This window comes from Pseudoliparis swirei, chromosome 17 (assembly GCF_029220125.1).
Source record: "Pseudoliparis swirei isolate HS2019 ecotype Mariana Trench chromosome 17, NWPU_hadal_v1, whole genome shotgun sequence".
NCBI lineage: Eukaryota > Metazoa > Chordata > Actinopteri > Perciformes > Liparidae > Pseudoliparis > Pseudoliparis swirei.
Window position 1 is genome coordinate 5,992,031 of NC_079404.1, and position 25,930 is coordinate 6,017,960.

Consider the following 25,930-nt stretch of genomic DNA (forward strand, 5'->3'; position numbering starts at 1 on the left):
TATTCTTATTGTGTCACTGTACGGGGAATATCCAGTGTGTTGTGCTACGAGATGTATAGGTGCGGAGGACACACACACACACACACAAACACAGACAGATACACGCACTCAGACTGACACACACACATGCTCACAGACACATACACACACACACACAGACACACATACACACAGGGATTTGAGGGAATATAGGACATTTAAATCTCTTTAAAACATGATTATTATTATTTTGTCTTATGTATCGATACTAGATTTTCGATACATTGTTGTGTAAAGAAATAATGCAATAGTCAGCTGTAAAGGTGTTTTTGCAGCCCTCCTGACACTGGCATGTAGTTACTGTCGGGTCTTACGGGGACACTTAGTGGAACTGAGACTTTTTTAATGGAAATCGTTTCACAATGTCTGTGATGAACAAGTTGTTGATGACATGCGTAATGAAGCGGTTGGTTCTCACGCCTTCGCGCTTCGTGCTGGTGGTTGTGTTTCCAGCTGCTTCGTCCATCCGTCGTGAATCTTGGAAAAAACCTGGAAGAGATTGCAGATTTGTCCGAATAGTCTAATAACTAAAGGAGGAGCTGGTTTAAATGTTGTGGTCAAAGGTCACTGTGACCTTGCAACATGTTTTGGTCAAAACTGAAAAGTTGGTTTGCCAATTATCCAAAATTGCTAATTGAGGCGGCGAAGCCATGTTTTATTTATTTTCAAGTTTTCCATTGCACCAATTTTAGTACAAATGTTTTTTTCCACGTCAAATAATGTTAAATGAAGCCAGCAAACTACTAGGAGAGGTATCGGCTTCCACTCCGAGACCACAGACCACAGCAGGCGACTTCACTGTGTAACTCTGTCTTTATCCGGTTAAAGTGTCTCAGGAGTAAAATCACTTGGTGCACTCAAGGAGCACGTTGTTGTTGTTGTTGTTGTTGTTCATTTGCCCTCACCTTGCCTACTCAGGAACCTGCAGTGAAATAGACTGTACTGAAGTGGAAGAAAGGTTGCGTGTCAATCAAGCCAACAACAACAAAAAGAGCACATTTGCTGTCAAAGAAGGGATCGATAGAACACGTCTTTGTCTTGAACTAGTAAATCAAGTAAAGCTTCAGTGTGTCTCACTTCAGATTGTCAGGTTCATTTAAGTTGAGCTCATGTATTGCAGAGCATTGTCCTGTGTTTGTTCCTCACCAGCTCCAGTCAGATGTCAGGTTCAGGGACGTTTCAGAGGTCATGCTGATAATCTTAGCTACATTAAGTATTTGAAAGTGAACCCCTTAGCATGTTTACTTCTCTCCCGTGAGCTTATTCAACCAGATGGTTGATATCCGCTCAGCCTTTGGCTCTTTGGCTCCGACCACGGACGGCTACCTCAACCAATGAGCTTCCTCCCGCCTCCAGGACAGCTCCGCACATGAACGAGTGCGACACACTGTGCTCAAGTTCTTCAAACACTTCCGGAAGACACCATTCTTTATCCACATCCACATTTTTTTATTTGAGTTAAGTGTGGCAAATTTCACATTTTAGGGCAAATGTCTGGTTATTGTGACCAATCACATTTTCATCACTAAACCAGATACAGTTTCAAGTATCATATATTATGAACCTTCTCCTCTTCACCAACTTCTCATTGGGTTTATTCCTGCAGTTACTGTACATTAATCATACTCATACTGTATATGACTATAATGCAAACAATAATGTAAATATCAAAATGCTGTACAAAATAACAGGATGTACAGGAAATCAGTTGGGAAAGACAGTCCATAAAGATATACATAACAAATACAAAAAAGGCACTTAAGATTATCAGACAAACACACACACACACCCTCGTACATCTATATATGCTGTATACTAAAAAATCAGATACGTGAGCCCATATTATTACCTGAAAGGTTATCTTTACAATTATATCAGATACACTTGGCTGTGTGAGCGTTGCTGATAAACAGGAAGAACAGCTGACAGGAAGTCAGGGAGGAGTGTTTGAATCCCCGTCACATGCATCACTACTGTCTTTTTTAAACGAGGCCTTGACCAGTCTGTGTCGGCTTCTGTTGCTATTGGCTGATTGGACAGCAATACACACCTTTATTAAAAAAACTGACACACAAGTAAGGTGGCGCTGTCAACCTCTGATCCCATGAGGGTGATGATGTGGTTCTGAACAACTTCTCATACGTGAACATCTGCTTCACTTGCTTGAGCAGCTGCTAAACAAAAGAATGCTCAGCGGAGGGTTCCTGCAGCGTTCTACTTGTTCAGCTCGGTCGTGCTTTAGGGGAAATCATTGTTCAGGTTTTTTTCGAGAAGCCTTCGAGGCGATTGATGATTCATTTCTAAGTCTGGTGTCAATAGTTTTGCCTACTGTGTTTATCTGAAGAACAGGTGGATAAAAAGGGTTTGCGAGCATAATCTTAGTTCCTTGAATAAACTGAAACGGGTGGAATAAAACGGTTTTGTTGCTTCTTTTTTTCCCACCTGCGACAAATAAATTACTCTTTTGGGCTGAATGTATTTTTTTGACCAGGAACCTTTTTCTGTATTTAAAAAATGATTATTACTGCAACAAAATCAAATTACATTTTTTTCAATTCTATCCTGACAAAAAAACTTTTTTGTTCCACCTGCTAAATCATTAACGGGAAATAAAGTAATTAAGATCAGACAGACAAGGGATTCTCTTTTTGACCTGTTTTTCTCTTCACTTAATTAGCTTCCGTATGTTTGGCACGTAAACAAACCAATATTAAAATGTTACCAATCTGACTTCATAATCTGACTTTTAAAGTCTGCATTGCACTTAAGTGAAATTATTTTCTAAAGTTGTCACATTGTTCGAGCTGTTCTGTTATTTGCCCTCTACCTACATAGTCATCCGCATTACTGATGATCCTTTATCAAATATCTCTTTGGGTAAATATGTTGTAAAAGCAGTAGTCAACTCTACAGTACCATCGAAATATCGACATCAGGGTATTTGGTAAAGAACATCGTGATGTATCGTCCAGTCACAGTCAACAGCATCTCCACCTACTATGTGTAGCCTCCTTAAAAGGACAAATGATTACTGCCAAATTCTGACAATATGAGAATGTTCATGATGTTAATGGTTTTTTAACGCAGATCTGTTTCTCAACCAACAGGAAGACGCAGATTGTCAAAAAAGTGCAACATGTGACCGAGTTTTGATCCCATTAACTTGCAGTCAAAAAAAAAAAAGCTTTCAACATTCAATCTGAAATCATCAGTTGGAATTCATTACTCGTGTTGGCAGCACTTGTCATGTCCCAGCATGCCTTGTTGGCCTCAATGAACGACTTTATTGTTGGCCGCAGCATTAACGCAAGATGGAGGAAAATGGACAAGTGAACGGATTATAATCCGGACACAGAACCATCTGGAACTACGTGTGCTGAAGCATTTACCAATCCAACGCCAAAGCTGGAAGAAAATGTCGATTTCAGGTTTTTTTTTTAAAGACGAAACGCCTGCAGTTATTTTACAGATCTGAGGTCAGCTGTTCTTCTTGAGGCTCGGGAGACATAGCGGATGCACGGAACTCCAACTCTTCAATGAATTTGAAGTCTGGCTTCAGAGAATGATTTTGTGTTGTCACGTGGTCGCTTATTATCTTGTTCGTCTGTTTGACAGCAGGATTACGAAAAAACTACGTGGTGCCGGTCATAGTTTACAGCAGAGTAATGACGTCACTAAAGTCCTCTCTGTATTCAGAACTGTTTCTTGTAGACGGTAAAGTTGCAGAGCAGATAAATATTGAGTTGTGCCTGCTATCAACAACCAAGTGAGAAGTCCATCGAGAAGAAGTTTAAAGATTATATATTGCCTTTCTCACTTCTCGATGTTCCTTAACCCTTGTGTTGCCTTCGGGTCATTTTGACCCGATTCAATATGTAACCCTCCTGTCTCCTTCGGGTCAATTTGACCCGATTCAATGTTTAATGTCGGTGTTCTTTCGGGAGTCAACAAACAAACATAAAGTACCTCACACTTAAACTTGGAAAACAATATTAATTCTAATAATTTTCTGGAGATTTTAATAGCTGGGGTCATATTGACCTCAAGGGTAAAATATGTTAGTAAATATAAAGGTAACAGGAGGGTGAAACATTGAATCGGGTCAAATTGACCCGAAGGCAACACAAGGGTTAAGTTCTTTTCACAGGATTTGGGGACGGGGTTCTCCCTGATCTTTCGTCTTCACATTTCACATTCAAATTCCCACGAACTACGAAGTGTTGTTATTTGCCATCGTCATGGCCATCGCGCCAAACGGCGACCCGTGGTTCTAAAATGGCCGTCAGCATCGCGACCCCGCGTTTAACTTCATCTCAGTTCCAGACCGAAATGTCAAATAAGGAAGATCGTCGACGTGGTTTTGTAACCACAGCCGTAGATGAGGAAACGCCTTGCACCACACATCTGGGTCTCTGTGCATTTAGATGGGGATTCGGTCCAAGGCCAGTGAAGCTTGGCCGACGACATGACCTCCGACCTCCACCCCATATTCAGTCCAGTCAAACTGATTTACCTGCGTAGACAAAACGTCATAGTTGTTAACGATAAGCCCTTAACCTGAATTGATTCTACAAATACTTTATAATATTACTGCCTTCTTGACTTCGAGTGGGCGTCCAGAAGCTTCACAACTCAACGTTCTTGTGTGAACAAATGGGGTTTTTTTCTTAACATTTGAAGCTATTACTTTTAGAAACACCCGTTCTGTTTTCTGCCTTCAGCACCAAATATCAATTGAAACCGGACCCCCCTACAGAGGATGGATCTCACTGTGCTCGCTCCTCTAGCGCTCCCTCCAGTCCGGCCAGGCTAGAACCTCGGGCCAGGTCCGTGCAAGACACAACGATCCCGCCAATACCGGTGCTCTCCTCCCCCCTCCGCTGTTGCTCCGGTGTCGGAGCGGGCGCCTGGATTCCGCTGCTCCCGGCACCGCCACCGCCACCGCCTCGCTTTTTGGGTTGCGGCCCCCAGAGGAAGGCGTGGGCGGGCCTGTAGTGCTGGCGGGCGTAGCGGAGGAGGCGCCGGCGAGTGGCCGGCAGGCGGATGGTGTAGACGTAGTACTCCAGGGCGCTGTGCTGCATGTTGGGAAGCGTGTTGTGGCGCAGCGACTCCTCCAGGAACAGATGGACCAGCTGGGCCTTGAAGGCCTCGTAGCCCAGCTCGCCCAGGGACTTCAGGATGCGAGTGATCCGCAGGTAGTTGTGCTGGGACCTTGAGAGAACAAAGCAGGAGAACGTCGCATCGGTCATGAAAATGCGAAATGTGAACGACAGAGAAATTAACCAATCGACAAACTGCATTCACACACTTCTTCTATTTTCTACCGTTAAAACAATAAAGTGGGAACATGTGGGAGGGGGATGGGTGGGAATGTTTGGCGGGTGTGTATGTGGATGGATTTGGATGTGTGCTGATTTTATTTTGTTGTAGATTTCTATTATTTATTTTTTTTCCTCTCGATGTCAAGGAATAATCTGTTTGTGGAAAATGCAATATAAAAAGTTATAATTTTTTTTAAAAAAAACAATAAAGTCCTCCAGCCAAAGTGGGTCGAAGTGAACGGCACCTGTAACCATCGTAACTGTCAGTTAACTTCAGTTTGCTTAAAAGTGTCAGGTTCTTGTGACGGGGTGAGGCTCAGGCGCAGAGTGACAGGCTGGACGCAATATGAATAACAAAAAAACCCTCTTTAATGAGGCAAAACAGTTTACAAAAAAACCAAGGTCCAAACGGGCCAGGCAGAGAATCCAGGTTCGGGGCAGGCAGGGTCAACAGGCGGAACCAGGAACACGGACAGGACGACGGGAAAAGGACACGGAACTAGAGACGACAATCCGACAGCAGACAACAGAAAGACTGACACAATATATAGGGGGGGAAACAGGTGTACGACATCAGACTAACGAGACAAGAGTGGCTGAGGGCAGGTGCAGGGAATTAAACAATTAAGACAGAGAAGACACAGAGGAGACATAGGAGACACGGAACAGGGTGTTACAAAAAGATTCAAATGTAAATAACTTATTTTCTTCTTCAACCCTCGAAGACCACACAACATACAAAGAAACACCTCGACATAATTTTATAATTCTTTGCCAATTCTAAACGTATTCTTTGCGTCCGTGTCACATGTTGTACATGACATGATTCAGGGGGACCTGCCCTTTCTTTCTGGGGCAGCGTCAAGTCACAACCTCGCAGTACTGTTTGTAGAAACATGTTCAGGCTTTACAGGGTTAACTGTGTCAAGAAAATGACACTAATATTACCCTTATGAAAATGAGACTAAACCATCTTCAGACTTAAATCAGAAAAAAGTAAATTTCGGCAAAAGACTGAACCGTAAATCAAAACGAAAAATGAACACTGCATGACTCACGGTGTTGCAATTAACTTTGACGATTCAGCTCCCTTATGATTATGAATACTTAGTTTTTGATGAGCCTAAAGGGCGATCTAGAAACCACACGGCAGCCTGCCGTGAATATTCAATCTGATATTAAAAGCAAGAGAGGGGAAAGCAATGGTACCGAGCAGCTGCTCTACGGCGGACCATTGGTGCTTTTCCCCCACGGTTTGGATAATGGTTTAGATTCGCTTCAAGCAGCAGCGCTCTTGTGTTTCAAGTGCGCACCCCGAAGTGTGACATTCGGGTTGGTTATTTGGCAAGAAAACGCAATGGTTGTGAAACCATCGCTCCGGGATGTGAACGAAACCCTTTGAATGGCTCTTTAACCATCTGTTTGCCGGCTGAAAACGTGTTGTTTCACATTTGGCTGCTGACGGAACAACAATGTGTGTGTGTGTGTGTGTGTGCGCTCACTCATTGAGGTGTTGGAAGCGCTCCTGCCAGTTGGGAGCCCGAGTAACATTCCCGCTCTTATCCAGCAGTTTGATGCCGTAGAAGTCCAACATGAGGGAATAGGCTGCCAGAAATCTCCGCTTGGCTTCCCGAGTGCTTTGGAATTCCTGACGGGGGTCAAATACGGCAGATCAGAGATCAGCCGACAGGTGGGACGGTCGCCTCTCTGTTAGGTGTGAAACACGCATCGTGGGTGCAACACGCGGATGGACCCGAACCACATCAGAATTGGTTCAGAGACACATTGGCACTCATTACCTTCGCATTGAAAATGCGGAAGGTTATGTTTTGATCGCCGTGTATTTATTTATTTATTTGTATGCGTGTTACTCGCATAACACAAAAAGTATTTTACCAAATTGCATGAAATTTGGTGGGATGATTGGTTATCATCCGGGGACCATTTGATTAGATTTTGGGATCGATCTGGTCAAACGTCATGAAAAGGTCAAAATCTTCTTTTTACCATAGTGCGGTCAATTTTTATCCAATTGGCATGCAACTAATGCCAAAATGTTCATAATTCAATGCCCAATCCTGTGATATGCGAAGGTATGCGCTCTACCGAGTGCCCGTTCTAGTTATCAATATGGATTAAATTCATCTCAGAAGCTGTAGCTGAACAAAAACACACTGAATATTTCCCAAAGCCTTTCTTTGTGTCGTTTTTTAAACAACTTGTGTGTTCCATGTGAGTGACGTGTGTGCTTTAAACAAAGGATGCACCCTTCTTTATTTCCAACAGATATTACAAGACTTCACAAATGGAGAAAAAGGTTATCACAGAAACATCATAAAAAGCAATAAAAATACAGGTTACAATCAAATATTGGCCTCATCATAAAATCATTAAATTCACCAAGTGGGGGAGGAGGCATATCATTATGAACTTTAAAAACTAGACACATAGCATCATGTTAACTGTTTGTAATTGGCTCAGCCGTGGCCAACACTCAAGTCTCCATGTACTTGCGTGTCTTACTTTGATCTCGTCCTGAGTCAGTTCATGTGCGTAGAAGTTGAGCCCTTGTTCTCTTAACGGGAACAGCCTGCCACAAGGAGACAAAAAAGAGTAAGAAGAAACCCGACATCAAATGAAGAGACATTTCTGGACGCTGTAAAGTCTCTTACTCGGTTTTTGGTTTTGTTTGGAAGATGGTGAAACAGAACGAGATGGCGACGGGCCAAAAGGCCGAACTTGAGACTCCAAAACCGTGTCTCACACACCACTTATTATAAATAAATAAATAAATGTTCTCGGGTTAGACCTCCCATTAGAATTAGAGCGCATGTCATATAACTGCAATATCACAGGTTTGATTCCTGCCTGTGGAGTTTGGTTGCATTTCATCGCCGACCTCTCTCTTCCTCCCATGTCCACACTGTCGTCTGTCAAATACTAAATATTATATCTAATACTAACACAAAACTAATTTAAAAAAAATGTATGTATCCAAACTAAAACAAACACACGTCTGCTAATTCCTATGCAATCGCAATACTAAAACAGGTCTCATGATACCATGCAATTAAACAATCCTGGAGTTTGTGCCATCGCATAAAAGGTAGAAAGGAAATGAGAACACACAGATGAGATGTCTCACCACTGAATGTAGGTGTGATTGTGCTCCAGTTTGTCATAGTCGCCTCTCCACTTCGTCAGAATCTCCTCTACGTAGATGCCTGAGAAGAAACAGGAGCTAATTAGCTGCCACACAGTGTGTGTGTGTGTGTGTGTGTGTGTGTGTGTGTGTGTAAAAGCATGTTTAAATATTGGATCAGTCCACTTTCATGGGGGTCTTCATGACCTTCAGACAAACAAAACTCTCCGCGATGGCAGGAGGTCTGCTTGTGTGTGTGTTTGTGTGTGTGTGTGTGTGTGTTTGTGTGTGTGAGATCTCACCATCAGGTACTAGAGGGATCTTGTTCAGGTAGAAGCGCAGGTTGCGGTACTCGTTGGGTTGCCGGGACTTTCTGTAGTTCTACCAACACACAGAGCACAGAGATCACACTGGGTTTCAGCAAGACACAGACAACATCTGTGTGTGTGTGTGTGTGTGTGTACCGGGTAGCTATGACGGTATTTGTAGAGGTCCCTGGCAGCGTAGAAACTCCTCTTCATCTTTGGAAAGGACTTTGGAGATTCTGTCAGCTGGGAAACAAAAGTAAGAAAGATGGAAAGAAAGAAACCTGAGCTCAAATAGAGATATGAAACAGACGGTGTGTGGCGCTCCTCGACCGATTGAGCTCAACGGAACGAACCGCCGTTGCCTTTTTGAGGTCGAGGGCTGTCATCATCCATTTCTTTCTGGCAAAAGCGGGACAATTCACATCGGTGCTGACGGATCTCGATCGGATACTCAAATGAAATCTGGGTCATGCTAAATCTCGACATTATGGAGCTGGACTCTCGTACATGAATCCAGTGCAACAAATAAATGGCCATCCATATATTGTGACTCACAGAGAAAACTCATCACTGAGAAAAATCTATTTAGACCCGTGTTGCATTTTGATGTAATCCCAGAACAGTTCCCGGGGGAACCCCCTCTTCCTCCTGGTCCACACCCGTTCCACTGAGCAAACATTTGTGAGAGGCCGTTTCCATCATTGCACTAACCCAGCTCTTTCAGTTCCTGGGACTTCCTTTTCTTCCAGCCTCTTAAAACAGTCTCCCATTAAACAAAATTGTGTGCAAAAAGAGATATCTGGATTGAACCAACGACTTAAAAGTGGTCTGATCAAACTACATTGCCATGAATGAATGATGAATTTACATCTCTCCATTGCACACAACTAACTCCACTTCCTCCCCGGAGTCTTTGTGACTTTTGCGTCGGGTTCATTGGACCTCGCCGTGTCTGAAGCTGGTCCTGGGTCCCTGACCCGGCTTCCTGCATCCAGCCTCTGGCTTGGACCTGGCCTCCTTCCCAATGGCCCTGCCTCCTTCTCTGAGCCTCCTGCCTCAAAGGCCGACCTCATTGGTCCGGCCTCTTTTGTGAGGTCCTGGGACAGGGATGTCGTATGTGTACAGATTGTAAAGCTCTCTGAGGCAAATTTGTAATTTAAAATATTGGGCCACATAAAATAAACTGAATTGAATTACTGACGGAATAAATCAAGCAAAAAGTCATTTTTTCATAGATTTCTATACAATCGGGCGTATTTTTGCAACCGGTTGAGTCGCCCCCTGCTGGTCATTAGAGAGAATGCAAGTTTAAGACACTTCCAGATTTCTTTACTGAACAGAACCGGAGGTTACCGCCTGATATTTACGTGGTGTCTTACAGTTTGAACTTTGTCCTTTGCTTCTTCTATACATGCCACGTCCAGCCACAATTTCAAACCATCTGTGACATTCAGTTCCTTCTCCAATGTCCCTCCCTGATATATAGCACTATATTCATCATGAATATAATGTTATTAACTTCACCAAAACTCAGTTCTCTTATATTGTTTTACATCTTCGCCCAATAATTCAAGCTATATTATGTAGTGGGGTGACAGAGCCTTCTCCATTTCTGCCCCCTCCCTCTGGAACTCTCTCCCCAAAATCATCCGTGACTGCACTGAACTTTCATCGTTTAAATCACAAATCAAAACCCACCTGTTCAAAACTGCTTTTAATGTGTGATTGTGTGCTCTGAACGTTCTTATTTGCTTTTATCGTTTGTTTTTATTGTAATTTTTAATGCATAGCTTTTAGGAATTTTTAAATTATGTGTTGGAAAGCATCTTTGAGTATTATGAAAAGCGCTATAGAAATTTGATGTATTATTATTATTATTATTATAGTGTATCATAATTTTGAGAGCCATATTTGTGGCTCTCTTTTTTGTGCCTATTCATGATGTTCACATTACAAACTGCATGCTAACTTTTGAGAAACACCGTTCACAGATCAATGACAGACTTCATTCAACCAGTAACAAACAAAGGCTGATTCAAGGAATTACAGTTCCTCAAATAGTTCTAACATTCGTGCTGAATGTTAGAACTATTTGAGGAGCAGTGTGTAAATTGACCTGCACTTCACAACCTGTCATCATTCACCAATTCATACACTGATGGTTCATACACACATTCATTCATACACCTTAGGGTAAAGTGTATTGCCCAAGGTAAGAACATTTATTTCCTTCACAAACCAGCATTAATGTGCAAGTTCAATCGGAAAAATAATATCTGTAATAAGCAACTATATTGAATAAATAACCAACAACATAATATGTCGTGTAGTCTCTATAGCCGTGGTGGTTTTGTCACAGCATCACATGCCACGCATCCCTTGTCGTGCGTCTTGGTGAACGTGGCAGTGAAGTGCTGCTGCCTGGACGAAATGCAAGTGATGCTCACACAGCACAGGTTGCTTAAAATCGACGTTTTTTGTTTTTTTGGATGACGTTTGGAAAGCCTCGACGGGACAGCAGCGGGGTCGGGGCCGCTCGGATTGTCCCTCCTGTCTCCCGGCCTCGTCAATAATATCCGCCGGCGCGGTGGCACACGTTCCCGCCGCGCCGCCCCATTCACTCCCCCATCACATGCTTCGCTAGAAGAAGGAGAGAAACAAAAAACTCCGCGTACCTGCGGGGACCCATCCTCGGGGATTCCGGCGGCCCGGTCGCTCTCCGCCGGGCCGCTGGAGTCGGAGATGCCGCTGTCATCTTCAGTCGCCGGCTCCTCGCTCTCGGAGTCCGACCCCCACGTCGAGTCGCATTCCTCAACGGTGCTCGGCTCCTTGAAACGCCAGCTTCCCAACAGATTTCCCATTTTAAAAAACATGCAAACACCCCCTGCTCTCTTCTGTTTCCCTTGTCTGTGCACTTCGAAACAAACAAACAAACAAAACTACATCATGGTGTCTGCAAACTGGTAGTGTGTTTGGTTCGGCGCCGCTGGGCTCACATTGCCCTCAGAGCGCAGCGTTTTAAATGGCAGAGAGAAGGGAATTTCCACTTCAGCAACGACCCGCGAGTATGACAGGTTATTAGTGCCACAGAGCGGCAGGCGGAGGTCTTAAAGCTACACACCCTGAATTATGGACTGATTCTGTAATCATTTTCTCGATGGTTCCCAGAAATATCTTTACATGATATATGGGCCTGGCAACAGATAACATAACATAATAATATGTGTATTTTTTTAGCCATAGCTTTAAATGACTATTTACATTATCCCCCAAAAATGTAACTAATATGCACAGCTTGGCAATGGCTCTATTCAAATAGCTGACATTCACTTTACACAAGTCCACGATTATGATGCTGAATGATAATGTTGGTTAAGCTAGTTAAATCAGTCATACTGTGGGGTTTTACTGTCGCCGTGCCGAGTAAAGCCAATTTAGTAAATTCCGATCCTTTTTTACCATAAAGCAGAGGATTCTTTAATAATAATAATAATAATCATTTATTTTATATAGCGCTTCTCAAGGCATGCCGACATCCCGAAGTCGCTTTACAGAGTCCAGTAGTCACACACACAGTCATCCCGGTGGTGGTAAGCTACATCAGTAGCCACAGCTGCCCTGGGGCAGACTGACGGAAGCGTGGCAGCCAATCAGCGCCTACGGCCCCTCCGACCACCACCAACACTCATTCACATCCATACGAACCGGGGTGTGGGTTTACTGTGATTGACAGGTTGATGTCGCTACCAGAGACGGATAAGGCGTTTCTATGTCACTCCTCCGCATTCCTAAATATTGTAACTTCCCTTCAATGGTTGTAAAACAAAAGCTTGGCCGACAGCCGTAATCCAAGACGACGAAAGGCTTCAAAAGAGCGGTCTACAACTCAACGGTGACGACACGATGACTCCATAATCTTCCTATATACAGTTTTTGGTTCCATGGTTAATTGTTGTGTCCTTGTGGTGACCTGATCCACTTGGATTTTAACTTCAGGTGTTTTTTGCACATGTGACATGTATATACATGTGTATAGATGTGTTTAAATCAGCGTGCCTATAATTTGAGATGAGAATAATGTATCTTGCTTTGTGTCTCTGAAGGTGTTGACATCATTTTGTAACCGATTATTTTATAGTTCACAAGGTTTCTGACAAATCCTGCGCTTCCCTTCATCCCGTTGCTTTGTGGCATTAATCGCTCCCCATACCGAGTCCCCGTAACAGCAGCATCAGGACCAGAAGTGTATCACGTGACATCGGGACAGCAGGAGGAGGATACTGTATCCTCCTTCTGGAGATTATCAATGTCACTCTGGGAACAAAGGGAAACTGAAAGTTATGCTTTTGGACAATCCAACCTTTGTTTGAATTTTATGGTATTATGGTTTTAACTAACCGTAATAAATGTGCGAATCGTTTTCATATCGCTACTGTTAGGATTTGAGTGTTTCCTGTTTTATGTTGAAGTCCCTGTCTCGCTTCCTGTTTCCCTGCTCTTCCCTCCCTGTGCTTGTCTGTTTCTTTCCTCATTGTTTCCACCTGTGTCTCGTTCCCCTGTGTATTTAATCTGTGTCCTTCTGTTTGTCTGGTGTCGGATCGTCTTTTTGTTGTTGTTCCCGTGTGGTGTTGTCCGTGTTCCTGTACTGAGAATAAACTCTGTTTTTCGTGAAACTCCTGCTGCGTTTGGGTCCTCCACACCACGCATCCGTAACAGCTACATTCATTTCACTATGATATTATATTAATTGAGGCCATGTGTAAAGCATATTGAAAGCATTCCATTTGGGGGATTTAAGGAAATTGTTATTTCAAAGAAATGGGGATTACATGATGTGGGTTGGGGTGCTGGGACTTTCAAACTTCATATTTATAGATTATTTTAGTGGGATTTGCATAGTCAAACCAAAAATCTGAATCGATAGATAGATAGCACTACAGATGAGATTATTATGTTGCTCTTTGCCAGTGGTGGAAACTACACCACTACTACATTTACTCAAGTACTTTAGTACCAATGTGAGGTTCTTGAGTATTAGCATTTTCTGTTATTTTATACTTCACTCAACATTTTGTAAAATATTGTGCTCTTTACTCCGTTACATTTATTTGACAGCCACAGTTACTCACTACTTTTCAGAAGAAGACTTCACATAAAACAGCAGATGGTAAGTGTGTCCAACACATCTCACTGTTGAGGATTTAAAGAGTGAATCCAAACGCGGGCTGGGGCCCTTGACCCAGTTCAGATGATGCGAGTTCTTATCAGATCCACTAGAGACGGATTACTTCTGCGATTTCTGCTTCAAGCCGAAAATTATACAACTATTCAATGTCACAAAAAAAACCAAAGATGAGAGAAAAGGCAGAAAACTATTTGTGTCTCAGAAGATCTCTTGTTATTATATATAAAACATATATTATTTATATTGTATAGTTGTATTTTAAAGCCTATATTTAAAATTCTGCAATAACTCCCATTCACTTTTTATTTTGTGCTTTTTCTATTTCCTTTTACAGCTGTTCTTGGAGCCTTGGTCAGACTTCAGCTGCCAACACGGAGGCGTCGTAACTTGCAATAGAAATGGCTTCTTCTCTGTAACTGCTGTGCATATGACAATAAATAACTTAAATACATAAACATGAATCATCCCAATGACCCCTAAATTGATCTTGTGACCCTTTCGAGGGGCCGGATCCCTCGGGTACAAAAGCGCTGAGTAAAATACTATAAAGTAGCTCAAGCTAGTGCCACCTCGACATCAGTAATAATGTATCATAATGTATTTTAATATATCAGTCAAAGGAGAAGTCTTCTGTTGCTTTTGATATTTCTGTACTTTTAGTTAAGTAGGATATGAAACGCAGGACTTTTACTTCATACTTGTTTCTTTAAAAAAAAATTGTTGGTACATTTACTTGCCAAAATGTAAGAGTACTACTTCCACTTGTGTTTGCCTTAGTATCATCAGAGCTGTATGTCCTGTTTTTCAAAGTAAAAGTGTAAAAACTTTTTTTTTTAAATGGGGGTGGGGGGGGGGGGGGTGTTGTCTCCTGTATTGATTTTAAAGCCCCCGGGGTCCGGCTCCTGGCAGCCCGAGAGACACCTGCGACTCTGAAGCGTCCGGTTCCTCCTGCGGATGAAAGGGAGTCTCCGGGGTCAGTCCACCGTCACCTCGCCGAGAGGCAGCACTCGGCCACAGTTTCTGTCTCGTCCGCGAAATACAGGAAGTGTAAGTGACCTCCGAGAGACCCCTGTGACATTATGAGTCATTTCATGTGGAACTACGTCTAAACCAGAAGCGGCTGGACGGAGTGCAACCCTTGACAAGGAAGCGGCCGCTCCTGCAACGCTACGTGTGTCTTGCTTTCACGCAGACTTTTGTCATTCGATGAAGAAAGATGCAAGTGAACGCCGTGTTTTTAGGCCGCATTGGTCGGACCTTCTCAGACGGCAACATGGCAGCTCCTGTGGAATTCTTCCCACCATTAATCGGTTGTTGTTAGAGGTAGAAATCAAATCCTCTTTGAAATGTTTGGAGAAACCACAAGCTTTTAAAATGTTTGCCTTCCTAATCCGAGCGTTTGACGAACAGCCGGTGATGGTATCAGAGTTTCATCGAAATACGTGCCACGCTGCTTTTTCTTTGTGTTATGCTTTCACTCCGACCCGCTTCCCTCTGATGGGTTCTGGAAACGTCACCACAGACCGTTTATTGGCAAACATCAAACATCACACACACACACAGGCAAACTAATGGGTCAGATGAATAGTTGGTTACATTGTTTGTTTGTTTGTATTTTTTGTTTGTATTTTTTATTCAGTCAATCAAATACAAAACAATATTATCCGATAAAATATACAAAAGAGAAAGACTGAAAAGGTATAGGTAGAAGCAAAAAAATGCTTAGAAATTCCTATCCTAAATTGAAATCAAAATAAATCAGAAAAATAATTTAAAATAAAGAAGAAAATAAAACAAAACAACAATAAACAAAATAAAAAACAAAATATATTTATATATACTACCACATACATCTTCCATATAAATACGTTTTTAATTACATTTATAACTCAAGATTTTTTAAATAAATAATTCCCTTAAAAACCAAAAAGGAGTTACATTACATTACGCTTCTATCCAAAGCGACTTACAATCATGTTATATTCATCCACCGCTACAGGGAACAATTCAGGACACATCGACTAGGGCCCGATCATCTACTCATTGTTTTCTCAATCACTCACTTTTTTGGTCTCTATGTCAGAACATTGAGACTGAAATTCCCCACGTGACATCTCTTCTGAAGTATTCAGATCACCAGTTTACCAGCACAGAGCATACACAGGAAAGTTATTCTAAAATACTGGACTTTTATTTATTTCGAATAACTTTAGCGAATGCGATTCAATACCGAGGGCACCGGCACGATGAGGAATGCACGTTCCATGTTGTATTTTGTTCAAAGGAAGTGCGAGAAGAGGATGTAATTATTTGTAAGTGCTGTCGGAATATCACAAGCATTCGTCCGATTCACTTCTGCCTGTGTCAAGGAGAAGAGGGCTGGTTAAGGGAGAGGGAAGAAGAACAGGCCCGAAGCTGAGTTAGACGTACACATTCAGACAGAAAGAAGAAGCTCAACACATGGAGGTTTAAGTAGAGCAGCATTCTGACAACCCTGTACTTGTAGTAGAATGTCGATAGTAAATGATATGATATGATATATACCTTTATTCGTCCCAAAGTGGGGAAATTTCAAAAATCACAGCAGCGGTGCACATCAGAGCATTAATAAAAATAATTATAAAACACAAAACTAAATACTAAAAACGAATACTAAATATACAGGGGGAAAACAAAGTAAAGTGCTGAGTAAAGTGTTGAGTTTGCCAGGATCTCCAGCGATCGACTGCAGTTTGTTGGACCTGTACTTCTTTTCTCGTCATTCGACTAGCGCTTTAACACAACATGACATCATTCACACCCGTTCATTCACAGATGGGAGGAGCTAGCATGCAAGGTAGTCCGCCTTTTAGGACTGACTAACATTCACACATGGAGGCACAGCTACAGGAGCAGTCTGGGGTTAAGTGACCTGCCCAAGGACACGTGGACATGGGCTCGCGGAGCCGGAGATCGAACTGCCGATCTCGTCCCGATGACAATGCACTCAGCCCAACGTGAACGCATCGGAGTGAATGTGCTTTACGCTCTCGGCAAGTATAGCGCGGAGTAGTAACGAGTGAGAGGGCGGATGGGTCCGATGCACATGGGGTGGATAGGGTCAGCCAGGAGAGCTCCTCTCTACCGCCATCTGCCTGATGGATCGTGGAGGTCTCCATCGTGGAATATGCCTACTATGAACTATTCATACACTGTCACATTCATTGAATGTATTTAAACTCTAAATCTGTCCTTCTGGTCACATGACATCTATTGCATCTGTCCATCCTGGAGAGGGATCCTCCTCTGTTCTCTCCTGAAGGTTTCTTCCTTTTCCCCCCCTGAAGGGTTATTTGGGAGTTTTTCCTGGTCCGATGTGAGGTTTTGGGGCAGGGATGTCTATGTGTACAGATTGTAAAGCACTCCGAGACAAATTTGTAATTTGTGAAATTGGGCTATACAAATAAACTGAATTGAATTGAAACTGAACGTCGGTTCATTTGACACGTCGTGTGTGCACTTCAGTTACCCAAACGATAATCTAGGATGGGTATCGTTTTTTTTTTACCGGTGCTAAACCGGTACTTTTGAAACGATAACGGTGCCTGAACCCTGTAAAAGTCGTTCTCATGGAGCACTGAAAGAAAACAGATAGCAGACTGTCGTGCGAGTTTAAACATGGTTATCATGCCTAATTTAGTATTTTTTGGCCTACTTATATAAAATATTGCGATATTGACACCGGTTTTCCTCACAGACTTGTTTCCTGTGAAGACGGACGTTTATTTTAAAAACGTGTAAATGTGATCCATGAATGGTTGACTGCATAATTATGAGCCCGACTGGCGACCTGTCCCTGACCTGTGACCCCGGCCTTCGCCCGATGTCAGCTGGGATCGGCTCCAGCGCCCCCCAGGACCATGAGAAGCAGTTTGGATGATGGAATAAGTTTACATACGAGCTGAATCTGACACGTGTCGCTGGCCTTTATAGGAAAACACATTTTAAAAAACAGCCAAATTATGAAAGATTGAATTAACCAACACAGGATTTGCGACCTGGAGACCAGACTTTGGAAGTGTCGCTGTTTATAATTTTTTTTTTGATGAAGACATTGAAAAGGGGAGAGTGTATAATATTCATCATGAGGCCAGACACACGGCATGACATGTCTGCTGGATTCTCGTCTCATTTCTCCTCACCTCCATTACTCCAGTCTGCTTTCAGATAACACACACACACACACACACACACACACACTGTATGGACATTATGGTTGACGGTTGGTTTCTCAGCATCAGCTCCAGTCGCTAACATGCTGTTGATGGCAATGATTCCAAGTTCATCCCTGAAGAAACACAACAGCGGAAAATATACAATATGTTTTAAGCATTTATTAATTAATTCACGACATTTGTGAAAACATCCATTTTACATGGCAAATATTCTATATTTGTGACATTCCCAAACATCTATGACATTTGTGAAGGGCTGCTCACAAGTGTACGTACACAAATAATCCTGAATGAGTAAATATTACAATAATTACAAAGATCTTGCTGAGAGATTGTGCGTGTGTAACTCTGTCTGAGAAAAGGAGGAAGAAGCTGTATTCCCTTCTTCCTCCCTTTCTGTCCCAGCAGGGGGAATACATCAAAAGCTTCAAAGATGGACGCTGAAGGCCGAAGTTGTTGCGTTTCCTCTCTGTGTTGTTGTAGCGTATATCCACCACCAGGGGGCAGTGTTTTCTATGTAATACTATCAGCCTGTCTGCTCGCCTTCAAGAATACTGTCCACATTGCACACAGTGGGGGCTGCTTCAAGGGCTGTCAGCTGTCAGCACAGAGCAGCATGTACCGTGCTGAGGAAAGGCCTCTAAGCGGTGTGTGTGTGTGTGTGTGTGTGTGTGTGTGTGTGTGTGTTAAAAGCTTTTATGTTTCTCCAGGGATGAACTTGGATTCATTGCTGCCATCAACAGCATGTTAGCTACCTGAGCTGAGGCTGAGAAACCAACCGTCAACCATAATGTTCCTACAGTAGGTACGTGTGTGTGTGTGTGTGTGTGTGTGTGTGTGTGTGTGTGTGTGTGTGTGTGTGTGTGTGTGTGTGTGTGTGTGTGTTTCTGCGCGGGTCTTTTCTGATAGCAGACTGGATTGATGGAGGTGAGGAGAAATGAGACGAGAATCAGACACAGTACACTCTTAAAGAAGTACAGTGATTGTTTTTCTTTTCTTTTCTATTCCTTCAGTGCCATGACCTCATTGACATTTTTATTTTGTCACTACGACTCCCAGAGGTCACCTGCCAATCAAACGCCGTGTCCAGTCCGGCAAAGTGACATGTGTAACCTTCAGATATTCAGAAATACAACAAGTCATTTTCACTCTGTGAAACTTCAGGGGAAAAAAGAGATATGCCGTCTTGCCCATCCCCTGTTCCATATTTCAATAAAGCATATAGCCTATTTGTCTTAAGAGTAAACCCACAATGCACTGTGCCAGTATATTCAGCTGAATTTGGTGCGCAAATAGTGCATTAATAATAAATAAATCCTATTAGCACAACCGAATACTGTTTCCTCTAACAGCTGCAAATTAAACGTACGTTTGGTCCACGAATGATTTGAAAATCCAACCCATGTTCTCAGCTCATTAAAAGAAGAAGAAGAACCAAGAGGACGGAGAGTCACAGACACAAACTAACTGATCATGAATAGATAGTGTGTGATGGGATAAAGACGGTATATCATTGTGTTTGTTCCAATTTTCAATTCACAACAATTTACAATAAAGGTTTTTGTTTTTTTACCTAGTGAATAATAATTGGTAATTTACCCCTTGTTTACTGGGGGAACGTTTTTGGTTTGTACTTGTTTTTTAATGGTTTTATTTTATCAATGCATATGGCATGATTATGCATTGATAAAATGGAAAAAAATATATAGTCGAAGGAAACTGCTTTTATTTCTCTCATGAAAGGTCTGTTGACAACGTGATGGGGTCCCGTTAGCAACGTCCCGTTAGCAATGTCCCGTTAGCAACATCCCGTTAGCAACTTCCCGTTAGCAACGTCCCATAAGCAACTTCCCGTTAGCAATGTCCCGTTAGCAACATCCCGTTAGCAACGTCCCATTAGCAACTTCCCGTTAGCAATGTCCCGTTAGCAACATCCCTTTAGCAACGTCCCGTTAGCAGCAGCAGCAGTGGAAGTCTGCTTTGGGGTCAGAGTTTTATATGTTTCACATTTATTTTGGAGGTTTAAATTGCATCTACAATAAAGTCTGGAGCCACAATCACACCATTAAGGGCAATACAAATAAAATAAAAAACAGTTGCATTATGTAAACAAACTGACATTTAACGATTACATTTTGGTTAGTTATCAGGATAGAAAGATCTGTTAAAAAATGTAAATCTGTGAAAGATGAAAGCAATATTGTTGCATAGCATTTCTATAGCAGTTATAGGAAGGGGGCATGTTGTGCTCTAAGGAGACACGTGGGAGCTTTTTGTTATCTGCACAAAACAAAAACGTCCCGATCATTTAGTATGCAGACCATGATTTCATTTTTTTTTCTTTCAGAATTACAGCGGTATTTAAAGGGTTAACATTCTGAAAGTGTATCCATATTTGTTAGTTATGATCCATGCTGGAGTTGGTCAAAAGATTTCACTAGGTAAGAGAAAAAAAACAATATTGATGCATAAATGTATGGCAGTATTTTTGACGGACATTATGTGCTATAAGGACATCAAATTATCTTTTTTGAAGGAGAAGCAAAAGAGTTAAGAACAATTCTAGTAAGCGATTTATTAATTCATACATCACCCCCTACTTACCAAAGATTAACCTCAGAGGCAATTTTTGCATCCTTGAAAGCACCTCCGTTTTTTTCTTTCTCCTCTTCAATAAGTGCTCTAAAGCTCTTAGCCTGTCGATGACCGCAAGCATGCACGGTGCCACATATTCATCTGAGAATGCAATCAGGAATAGTTCAACACGTCGCTTCCATAAACGTTGTTCACTGACATTTAATGTAGTATTGTTTGCAGTAGCGTGCTACCATTTCTATAGGTAAATAACGAGACACTGTTCCTTTAACAAACGCCCCTCGAACGCAGACTGGCCAATCATAGCGTAGCATCGGCAGACTACCGACAACTATTTTGTCTCGACTCCGTAGACCACATGTGTCAAACTCGCGGCCCGGATTATCTTTGGCCCGCATGATAAAATCTATTTACTATTAGAGCTGGCCCGCCGGTATATCGCACGCACCTCCATAATACTACAAATCCCACAATGCACTGTCCGTGTGTCGGCACGTCAATCGCGGGGACGCGAATGCGCGCCTCACAGTCTGTATTACACACCACTTCTGTCAACTTTCAACTATCCCTCTCCCCAAAAAATGGCTAAACGAAAGGTGGAATTTGAAAACAGGAGTTTAAGACAGGTGGAGGCACAGTGTATGCTCGCAGATGTAAATGTCAAAGCAGTGTGTCTTCTGTGCGGAGACAGTGTGGCTGTAATGAAAGAATACAACATAAGGGCGCGATCACACCAGACGCCACTTTTAAAAGCGCAACCGCTACAAAACCACGTCGGGAAAACAGCGCGTTGGAGTCGTGTTTCGATTTAGAATTATAAAGCTCTTCGTAATTAATTAGCGCCAATATGAGCGTCTCGTCGGGAAAACAGGCGCGCCTTAAAACGCTAGAAAAACGGTGCTTTGAAGCATCTTCAGTTTTTAATGTTATTTTTTTTTTCTTTTTTCTCTTGCTACTATTTGATTTATCTTTGAAGTAAATTATTTGTGGCTGTTGTTTGCCTGTAGAAAATGTTTTCACTTGAAATGACTGGAAAAACTGCAGATAGAGCCATAAGCAAATAATGAAACAGATTTTATTACTTTTATTTATTTATGTATTATTTATCATTTTTATTTCAGAATTAATGTTGTTTTATAGGCAATACTCTATAAGCCTTGTTAGTTCCAGGTTCAATATGTGCACTAAGGTTCTTTCAATACGTTTTCAATAAACGTTGAACCCATCTGGCCCTTGACTTGTATCAATTTCTCTATTTCGGCCCACTGTGTATTTGAGTTTGACCCCCCCGCCGTAGACTCATGAAATGGTTTCAGATGTTCTTTATGTTCGGGCTGATCTAGTGGATTTGGAGCTATCCGTTTCTAAGTAATAAACCTGTGATGCTAACATTAGCACGAGTACTTAGCCCTTTCTTTATTGGTCGTAAAAATGAAGAAAGACCGACCCGGCTTTAGAGCAACAGTGTTGTTTTAAACTTCATTCTGCTCTGCATCGATCACCCGGCCATGTGGTAAATGGACCTGTACTTGTACAGCGCTTTTCTAGTCTTCTGTCCACTCAAAGCTCTTTAACACGACATGACATCGTTCAGTGTCTTGCCCAAGGACACAGCGACATGAGCTAGCGGAGCTGGGGAATCGAACCGCCGAGCCTTTGATTAAAGGACACCCCCGCTCGCCACTGAACCACAGTCGCCCCGCTTTAACACTTTAGCTATATCTTTATCTTTTTAACCCGTTTCCACTGCTGAACATGTTTGAAATCCTGGCTAGGAAAATATATTTCAACACAGCACTTGAACCAAAGCAGGTTTTATGCATCTTTGATTCATCAGAAATGCATTTCATCAATACAGTTTTTCCGCATATCGTGGACCCTTCTGTCTGCTTCTCTCTGAAATCACTTTTTCGTTTCTCTCAAAAAAATCTGATTAAAATATGTGAGAGAACGCAGGTAGTGACAGTGTGGGCTCCATGGCTCTGACAGATTTGGTGTGTGGGGGGGGGGCTTAGCTAAGGGTCATATCTTCATATGGCTCGAAATGAAAGATTATTACTGTGATGACGTCATCCTGCTTACGTCCAGCCTCTCACTAGAATTACATTCCCCAGCTAATGAAGGAGTGCCCTTTGGACTTGGCTGTATGGGATGCTGCAGTGCTGCTGTGTGTTTCGCCGGTCAGGAATAAAAAGAGAGGAGACTAAGTCCTCGCCAGCACCAGGGACTCCTGTGACCTCCCCCCCGGTACAGCGGCTGATACAGTAGTTAATTAGCAACCGGAGGGGGGGGGGGGGAAATAGAATCCATCACGGCCCAAACGAGTGACCCCCGACAAAAAAAAAGGACAGCAGGCCAGTCCTCAGTTGACGCTGGTGAAATGGATCGAACTGAACAGATCATTCCTCCAGACTCCCCGCAGTCTGCAGTTGTGCACACCGCTTCAAATAAATCAAACTCCCACTCCGGGTGGACAGCCGCTCCGGTTGCATCGTTCCTCCGCCCACTCGTTGGCCAGGCCAAACACACTCAAGGTTATGCCGCTTGAAAAATGGCTTTTGTCGTACTTGCGTTGGACCCTCCCACGTGTCGCGTTGGCGACGTCCCCCGTGCGAGGCCTTTCACACAACGATACACGAGCGCCGATGTGTGCCCCGTGCATTATTAAACACTTTGTTTTCAGGAATATTGCCCATTTCATTTTCTCTTTGAAGTAGAAAGGAATAGGCATTTAAATACAAAGTAGAGAGGCATATGGATGCAGTCCTAAATCCCAAACTGAGGGTCCCCTGAAGAGTGCTGAGGGGCGACGACAATGCTGAAGATTAAGATCCTGGAGTAAATTCAATAAATCCGGAGCACAAGTACGTTTTCTTCAGCGAAAAGAACTGAGTAAAAGTGAATAGTCACATGATCTTCATCAGTGGATAGATTGAGCTCATTTGTGATGGAGAGGGATCCGTCACCCTGCGAACTCATGGGCGAACCATTGTCCTTTTCTAGGACTTCTCATACGTGTAATCTTAAAAGTAGGGCCCCAAAAAAATGAATAAGGAATCAAGGATCGGGCCATTCTTCTTCAAACTTAAATTAAATAGAAGAATCTCAAATGTCCCATCATCACTGATCCATGATCAAACTATTGGAGTTATTATCCGGCCAGTATCTGATTTTGGTTTTGGTGAATCCTTTAGTATAAACTGAGAGATATTAAATAATTTAGCGACATGAGTAAGATCTTATCGGGCGGTATTTTAGAATGAGTTTAACTTGTTCCTGTCCGATTCTGACGAACACATGATTCATGGCTTTGGGATTATAAGGAGGGAAGGAGAAAAGCAGTCTTTCTTTACTCCACTGAGCGACACCTGAGCCATTGTCATCACGCAGAAATCATCACAAACGACCGGCACGAGCTGGGAGCTCCGCGTCCATCGTCGAGGATTCAGAATCACCTCTGATCACAGCTCATGGAATACTAAAATATATGGAAAACCTCTTTCTCCCCACTCCAGTAATTAGGACTTCTAGCTAAATATCAAGTCAGCTCTGTGTGTATGCGTGTGTGTGAGTGTGTGTGTCTGCAGTGGCAGGGAAAAAAATTGACTGGTGGCAAATCAATACACCAATTAAGCAGTTCATTGGTCAATTTCCTAGCAAATGTAGATTATATCGATATTTATTTTGAATATTTATGATGAATAATATATTATACTTAAAGTAAACTCAGCTTTGCAGTTTGTTTGCAACAGTGAATTGCTTCATGGTTACTGCTTATTTTCAGCCATTCAGCCCTGAATTGTCATGAGGGGTCACGGAAGTCGCAGCGAGAGAGGACCCAAATGCCGACATAACTACAGCAAAACCAATATTTAATTCCACAAACTAGCCAGGACGACAAAACGCGGACCAAACGGTACGAAGCCACACTGGGAATGAGACGAACAGGGTTTACATACACAGGCAGGCGGAGGTGATTGGACAACGGGGAACGAGACACAGGTGCACACAATGAGGGCGGGGCCAGCAATCACACAGAAGGAAACAATCAGGAACAGGGCAGACAATCACAGGGAGACAGACGACACAAGGACTTCAAAATAAGACACAAAACGAGACACAAACTCCAGATCCTAACATGAATAATACCTCGTGGTGGTGTTGTTGTTGTAGTTGCCAGTTCCAATATTTCCAACTATTAAAACACACTCTCTCTCTAGCTTAATTTTTCCTTGTCCTATAACCAAAATGTCGTGGAGCAAACGGATGGCCAGCTGACAGACAAAGACATTTAAAAGTAAACTCATATCAACCCAGGCACATGTAGTTCAACTCTCACGCGCCGTTCAGACCATACATCCTCGCTCTACTCCTACAGAGAAGGTCTCCTCTGTTATGCTAATTGTTCCCAGATATTGCCAGTAATTCAAGGTTAGTCAAACAGCAGTTTGTTTGGTTGCTGTTCACGCTCGAGACACTTCGCCCGTCCTCACTCGACAAACGCGCCGGCAGAGCCATGATGTCACGGCGCAGACAGCGCCAGGTACAGAGCATTTTGTGTTGAACACAAAGAAAAAAGGCCGGCCGTGAGCCAGCAGAGAGCGTGTTCACACAGAAAAGTGTCCGAGAGGCAGTTTGAGTGACGGTGAGATGTTACTACCTTTGTCAGCATCCGCGGGGCTGAGATATGTAGCCTATACTTTCATGACAACGCTTAAAATAGTTAGTCTGTCAATGTCCCTGCAGCTGGGCTATTTAAGATGGGTATAAACAGAATGGTGTGTGTTTGTGTGTGTGTGTGTGTGTGTGTATTTTCCAAATCTCTGTAAACCTCCAAACTGCACTGTTTTTTGTGTGTGCAAATAAATCAGCTTAGATTGCCTCTACAGCGAGGAAGAGAGATAAATGGAAAATTAAATTAAATAAGAACACAGTGGGAAGGGGTTTTATAAAATGGGAGGGGGAAAATGACGAGCCAAAAAAAAAAAAAGGGCACAGGCAAGAAAAAGAAGAAATTGATAAACAGGAAAGGCGCTGAGAGAAAGTCTTTATTGCATTTTTGGGCAAGATTATTTTATCTCATCTTTTATTCTCCAAGGCCTTTCTCACAAGGGCTGATATTGTTC

General features: G+C 42.6%; 1 protein-coding gene across 1 annotated transcript; it reads right to left on the minus strand.

The window, feature by feature from the left end:
- Positions 1-1,464: 1,464 nt before the first annotated feature.
- ogfrl1 (opioid growth factor receptor-like 1) lies at positions 1,465-11,856 on the minus strand. Its single transcript, XM_056436139.1, has 7 exons — positions 11,486-11,856; positions 8,967-9,053; positions 8,805-8,883; positions 8,506-8,584; positions 7,884-7,950; positions 6,863-7,008; positions 1,465-5,250 (listed from the first exon to the last, which is right to left on the minus strand). The coding sequence occupies exons 1-7, from the start codon at positions 11,681-11,683 to the stop codon at positions 4,806-4,808; spliced, it is 1,101 nt and encodes a 366-aa protein (XP_056292114.1). The 5' UTR covers positions 11,684-11,856; the 3' UTR covers positions 1,465-4,805.
- Between the last annotated feature and the right edge of the window lie 14,074 nt (positions 11,857-25,930).